This window comes from Octopus bimaculoides, chromosome 10, assembly GCF_001194135.2.
Source record: "Octopus bimaculoides isolate UCB-OBI-ISO-001 chromosome 10, ASM119413v2, whole genome shotgun sequence".
Taxonomy (NCBI): Eukaryota; Metazoa; Mollusca; class Cephalopoda; order Octopoda; family Octopodidae; genus Octopus; species Octopus bimaculoides.
The window spans coordinates 838,826-846,109 of NC_068990.1; the positions used below are offsets into that span (position 1 = coordinate 838,826).

At 37.7% G+C, this 7,284-nt stretch overlaps 1 protein-coding gene across 1 annotated transcript in view; it reads right to left on the minus strand.

Moving 5' to 3' along the window:
- LOC106867290 (xaa-Pro aminopeptidase 1) overlaps window positions 1-7,284 on the minus strand; it is a 72,819-nt gene that overhangs the window by 51,803 nt on the left and 13,732 nt on the right. The window contains exons 2-3 of the mRNA XM_014912133.2: window positions 2,230-2,300; window positions 546-671 (exon numbers count right to left, since the gene is read on the minus strand). Coding sequence (XP_014767619.1) covers window positions 546-671; window positions 2,230-2,300 — 197 coding nt within the window. The remainder of the gene's footprint in view (window positions 1-545; window positions 672-2,229; window positions 2,301-7,284) is intronic.

Consider the following 7,284-nt stretch of genomic DNA (forward strand, 5'->3'; position numbering starts at 1 on the left):
TATATATATATATATTCCCATTTGCAGCTGCTTAACGTATATGTATGTGTGTGTATGTAAAATTCTTTTTTTTTTAGAGATGTTATGAAGAAGTTAAACCTTATTACATTGCAATATTTGTTTACCAATTTGTGAGATGCCCCCAAAATTGGTTGACAGAGAGTGAAAATTAAAAATTCAAATTGGGATGACCTTTACTGTGCTGAAAATCAAGAGGGAAAATCGATATCTTATTGCTAACAGGAAGGTTTATGACAAGGAGCTGAAAGTCAAGCTAAATCGAATTGACCAATGAAGCCGCTAATTGAATTAGTCCGTGTTGGAATAGTTGAATTGAATATACAGAACAATACTTAATGCTTCGCCACCATCACCACCTTGAAAAGTACGCATCATTACGAAAAGTTTAAAAAATAAAAATCTCATCAATAGAAATGAATAAATTCGTAAATTCCGCCTCAACAGATGACAGTAAAGTAAAAAGTGGAGGGGAGGAAAAAAAAAAGGAAGTGTAAACATTGTTTTTGAAAATGTGTCTTCCTTACCTGATGAGCGTCTTCTGATGGTACGATATAAGCATCTATTCTTTTACCATCTCCGACCGGATTTCGGAACCATATTCGTAGTGCCATTACACGATCGGCGGTTATAATTCGTGTTTTGGGAATCGGCTGAAAAAAAGAGTAATATATATTTATAGCGTTTGACACTCTAGTCGATAACTGATGAGCGGTTGGCGACCGTCCGTATCTGTTTCCCGTTTGTTTGTGCATTTATCATGTTTCTAACTTGTATATATATAAGACAGGGTATAAATAATGGTCATTACATTCTTTTCCTTTAAAGGAGTATTTACTCCATTAAAGGAAAAATATGTAATGAACCTTATTTGTACCTTATCTTGTATACCACCCTGTGTAATAACCAGTATAACTGGAGTACAACCACGGATTTACAATGCAGAATGGTAATAGACTATAACCTCGGATCCTGTCACAAGAATACTTGGAGTTCTTTACTAATCTAAACAATATTGTTAGCCTGGTGTACTAACAGAGGAGCCTATGATGTGTTTTGCCCGAATTGATAATCCGTCACTAATAACTATATATATATATATATATATATATATATATATATATATATATATATACAGAGAGAGAGAGGGGGGAGAGGCGGATGCATATGGTTTCTTGGTTAAGAAATTCGCCTGTAGTCATGAGGTCTCGATCTGATCTCACTGTCGCCCCCGATTCAATTGGCAGAAATTGTAGTTTGACCAAATTTATAACTCAGATCAGGTCATTTCACAGCGCACAGTATGGATGCTGTGGTTAGACGGCACGATGAAGTAGCACTTTTAATCTTTTGCTGCGGCGAAATTAAAACAAATGCTAAACAATTCCTAAATGAAAAGAACTGAATGAGGAGTAGGGGCGGGGGTCCATCGTTGGTTACGTATCTGTAACGGCAAGACAGTTGTAAATGCATTACTTTTTTCCTGATAGAGTGTGCTACCTTACCTTTCATCTTACCTTTTAAAAATTAATGGTTGTGAGTATGAGGAAGATTTTTAGATCGAAGAACCACAAAGAGGACGACCTTCCATTTTCCAAATTATTACAAAGAATGGTAAGAGGAAGAAGTAATACCTTGTAGTATTTAGTGCAGTCCTTTTATTTTCTGAATTCAAATATGGGCCTGTGGATCTCTGGTCAATCTAATTGACTATAGCTAATATGCACAAACAAACGTATGGTCTTGTACCAATGTAACCCAGTACGTGATCTCTCGATCTGTTAAACATAGCAGCCAAATCTCCCTCAGATAACATTTTACCTTCTCCAAAAAGGAGAGACAGGACACATTGAATAACGTAGTCTGAAAATGAAGTGATGGTCACGACTGGAACACCTTTGCCTAAGTCTTTTCAGTATTGACGTGCGTTTAAAGAAGAAACAGCAGAAAAAAAAATAAGACAATGAAAAAGATGGCGAAAACATAAAGAAAAGCAAAAGAACAAACGCAAAAAAGAAAATAGAACAAAAGAGGCAAAAACAGAAGAAGAAGAAGAAGAAGAAGAAGTGTTTTCTTTTATACATCAGATATAAGTATAAGCACTACAATTACTGCTTCGGTGATATTTTCTTAAATGTTAAGTTGGTTATCAAACGCAAGAGATGGTAGTCTGGGAAATGTGATAAATATAAATTTGTAAATATAACTCACCTGGCCATCAGCACAAGATGGTCGGTTGTCACTGTCCACTCTAGTCGTTCTTCCATTAACCGAGATCAATCCTGCGGGGGAGAGACAAGTAAATTATATTGTATGGTAAGGAGCCATTTGTTATTATTACTTTTGCATTTTAACATTTTATGTACGTATAAAATCGGTTTCAAAATTTGGCACAAGGCCAGAAATTTCGAGGGGAGGGGGAAAGTCAATTACGTTGACCCCAGTGTTCAAGTGGTACTTATTTTGACGACCCTCGAAAGAATGAAAGGCAAAGTGGAGCTTGGCGGAATTTGAACTCAGAACGTAAAGACAGACTAAATGCTTATTTCTTTACTGCCCACAAGGGGGCTAAACATAGAGGGGACAAACAAGGACAGACAAACGGATTAAGTCGATTACATCGACTCCAGTACGTAACTGGTACTTATTTAATCGACCCCGAAAGGATGAAAGGCAAAGTCGACCTCGGCGGAATTTGAACTCAGAACGTAGCGGCAGACGAAATACCGCTAAGCATTTCGTCCGGCGTGCTAACGCTTCTGCCAGCTCGTCGCATCAATGTACGTATAATGTTGTTGTTTCCAAAGTGTCTTTTGTAAGGCAACTGGTTTGATCTGAGACCATGTGTTGAGACTAAAACGATTGCAGCTTGGAAGACACACGTTAGCTATTCAAAAACACACAGAGACTCTTAACTTCACTTCAACATTTGTTATTTTGGTATCAAAATGTTTTAGTGAAGTTAACAACCTTTGTGTGTTTTTGAATGAATTACGTGTGTCTTCCAGGCTACAATCGTGATAATACAGCTGATTGCCTTTCATCTTTTTTATTTCTTTCAGGCATTGGACTGCAGCCACCTGGAGCGTCACCTTGAAGAGTTTAGTCGAACAAATCAACCCAGTACTTATATTTTCTAAGTCTTCTACTTATCCTATCAGTTTATTTTGCCGAACTGCTAAGTTACAGCAACGTCGAGCGGTGTGGGTTTTGGGGGAACAAACATACACACACATATATAAATGTATGCACACACACGACGGGCTTCCATGCAATTTCCGCCTACCAGATTCACTCACAAATTACTGGTCGTCCCGAAGCTATAGTAGAAGACACTTGCCCGAGATGCTGCATAGTGGAACTGAGCCAGAAACCACAGGGTAGCAAAGTGAGCTTCTTAACTACACAGCCTTACCTTCGCTTAATAAATGAATAAAACAAAAACTCAAAGCTAGATACCGTCTACGTAAGGAAGTTGCGATAGTTCTGTAAGATAAGTTAGACCTTAGCAATTATTGATACTGCTGCTGCTGCTAGACCGCAACCAGATAAGGGTCACCTGTCAGGCTGGCATAAAGTCACTCACAAACTCTCTCTAACCTCAGATCTACCGGCACACTGATTCCTCTCCCTGTCTTCCTAAAATGGCCTCCATTACCCGGAATTGGCTAGATCAACGCTTACTCCATTCAGGTATCTCTGACTCACACCTCTATCTGCCTTTCGTCGCTATTATTGAGTGCTGCCTCCACCCAGGCTCCGCACTAATCACTACAATCAGTCATTCCTTCCAAAAACATTAGCCCTCTGAAATTCCTTCTCTGCTCATTTTTCCCCCACGGATGTTGACTTGCAACTGTTCAAGATGAACATTAATGACATCACTCACTGGTCCAGGCGGACCTTCGAAGGCCACGGATATAACCTTTTCTACCAGATGCAGCAAGTAAAAATTAATGTAATTGACAGTGAAGATTTGCACCACAGTCGCAAAGTTGTAAAGGCAGACATAACTGAACTATTTTTCATTAAGATAATCTATTACACCCCGCCCTCCATGTAATGATATATTTTTCATTCATTAGTCAACCAATATCTTAAGATTCTTTCTCCACTCTTTTCAAACTATACATTATAAAAATATGACCGAGGAATACTTCCTTGGGTCATCTGCTGCGTGATCCCGGAATTACTTGATTTCTAAGCAAACTTATTAACCACATGGTCATGCCCGCAGAAACACAAGGTCTAGCAGAAACACAAGGCCTGAAATTTTGTGGATGGGGAATTTTCGATACCACCGACCCTAGTACTGGACTGGTACTTTATTTTATCGACCCAAGAAGGATGAAAGCAAATTTGAACTAAGCAGGACTGGAACTTTTTGTCCTTAAACAACGACGTGATTATTAATAGTTTTAGTTTATTGAAGAATGTATAAAGAAAGCGAGTTGACAAGAGTTGTTAAGCACGTCGGACAAAAAATGCTTAGAGGCATTTCTTCTGGCTATTTACATGAGTTCAAATTCCACCGATATCGATTCTGCCTTTCATCCTTTTGGGGGTCGATAAAATAAGTAACCGGTGTTGGTTTGTTTACGTCCTCCATAACGTTGCAATTCGGCAAATGAGACCTACAGAATAAGTATCAGACTTAAAAAATAAATCCTGGAGTCGATTTGTTTGACTAAACCTTTCAAGGTGAAACCACTTTGCGGTCGCTGTTCAATGATTGAAACAAATAAAAGACGAAGAAATAGAAGTGAATTTAAAAAGAAGTATAGTTCCCACTAGAGTCACTATACACAACGTCCCGACCGAATCAAGGACGACTAAGTTTTAGGCACCAATTGACCAGCTGTATTTATTTTGTTAATTTACATTTATTTCTTTATTGCCCACAGGGGGATAAACTTAGAGGGGACAAACAAGGACAGACAAAGGGATTAAGTCGATTACATCGACCCCAGTGCGTAATTGGTACTTATTTAATCGACCCTGAAAGGATGAAAGGCAAAGTCGACCTCGGTGGAATTTGAACTCGGATTGTAACGGCAGACGAAATATCGCTAAGCATTTCACGCGGCGTGCTAACGATTCTACCAGCTCGCCGCCTAAAATTTAATTTATATTTTTTTGAAAATTTCTTTGGATTTCTATGTTTTAAATATGCAAGATCACAACTCTGCAAAAATATTTCAAAATATTTTGCAGAATTGTAATTTATTTTCCTCTTCTCCCATCTACCCTAGTGCTTTATAACTTTTCTCATTTTTGACGTTTTTCGATATTTTTTATTGATGTATTTGAAACAATGGAAATTATTTACAATTCGGCAAAAAAATTCTTTCAAAATTTTCAAAATAATTTTCTACATTCAGAATGAATAATTTACGCACATTTTAGTGAATCTATACAACATATCGAACTGCATGTTTCTCTTTTTGACAAATTCCTTTTTCAGAGTGTGACCTCCGGAAAAGGAAGAAATTCATTAATTCAATGAACTGATAGCTGAGTTGATAGAACAACTGAATATTCATCATGAAAACCGACGAGGATTCATTTCCCATAGTGGTACATTATTTATCGATTTCAGAAGAATAAAAGTTGACCTCGGTGTGATTTGAACTTTGAATATAAAGTGCCTAAACAACCCCGTAATGCATTTGTCAAACGCTCGAATGATTTTGCCAATCAACCAATTTAACGCTTTGACCAACATTACATACATCTTAGACGTCCAGGAATCACATATGCTACACATTCCTAATTATTTTCAACTAACAGAGTAACTTGGGATTTAATAAAATAAAATAAAAAAAGAAAAAAAAACATTATATTCAGGGCCGGATTAAGACCCATGGAGATCCCAAGCATTTAAAAGATTTTGGTGTCCCCATATATGTAATTCAAAACATAAACAATAATAGACCATAAAATATTTTTTTTACTTTTCAAAATGAGACAAAACTAACAATAAGATGGAAAAATTTGTTTATTTTTGTATACTTTCACTTTATATATACTTAAAACGTGGAGGCGCAATGACCCAGTGGTTAGGGTAGCGGTCATAGGATCGTGGTTTCGATTCCCAGACCAGGCGTTGTGAGTGTTTATTGAGCGAAAACACCTAAAGCTCCACGAGGCTCCGGCAGGGGATGGTGGCGAACCCTGCTGTACTCTTTCACCACAACTTTCTCTTTGTTTCTGCTGTACCTGTAATTCAAAGGGCCAGCCTTGTCACACTGTGTCATGCTGAATATCCCCGAGAACTACGTTAAGGGTACACGTGTCTGTGGAGTACTCAGCCACTTGCACGTTAATTTCACGAGCAGGCTGTTCCGTTGATCGGATCAACTGGAACCCTCGACGTCGTAAGCGACGGAGGGCCAACAACAACAACAACTTAAAACGTTTTCTCCTACTTTTTTCATTGCAAAGTCTTTTATCAGATCCTCACTATGACACCGCGAACACTTCGAAATTATATTTCCAATCACATTAGCCACTTCGAATATTACTTTAACAAGTAAGGCCACAGAGAAGAAGAGACACGAAGAACAGATAGTCAATGAAGAGATCAGATAATGTGCCGCAAAAGAACCCTGACAAATAACTTATAATAATCCTTTCTACTATAGGCACAAGGCCTGGATTTTTGTGGGGAGGGGGACAATCGATCACATCGTACTTCACTGGTACATAATTTATCGATCCCGAAATGATGAAAGGCAAAGTCGATCTCGGCGGAATTTAAATTCATAACCTGAAGACACACGAAATATCGCTAAGTATTTCGCCCGTCGTGCTAACGATTCTACCAGCTCGCTGCATTAAATAAACTTATAATAATAATAATAAAGCTAAAGTGAAGATCAAATAAATAGTGTGTGTGTGTGTGTGTGTGTTTATCGGCAAAATGACCGTCTCCAAATACAGAGATAAAAAAATTTAATTGGAGGATTTTTTTTTTCATCTTCAAATGTGGTATTACTTTTGTACGAGATGCTAAAGCTAAAATTCCTGGAGGGATATAGTAAAGGCTGGAAACAGATATTCAAGGTTTTAACTCGCTAGACTTGTCAAACATAACAGCCAAATATTCTTGAAATCATCATACACTAATCAAGGAATGACATTATAAGAGAATGTAGCACGGCATGAGATGAGATTATATTTAAATTGAAATGATTTTGATCACAAGATTACGTGATGAGGATTCACCTGAGGCTAAACGCTACTACTACTACTACTACTACTACT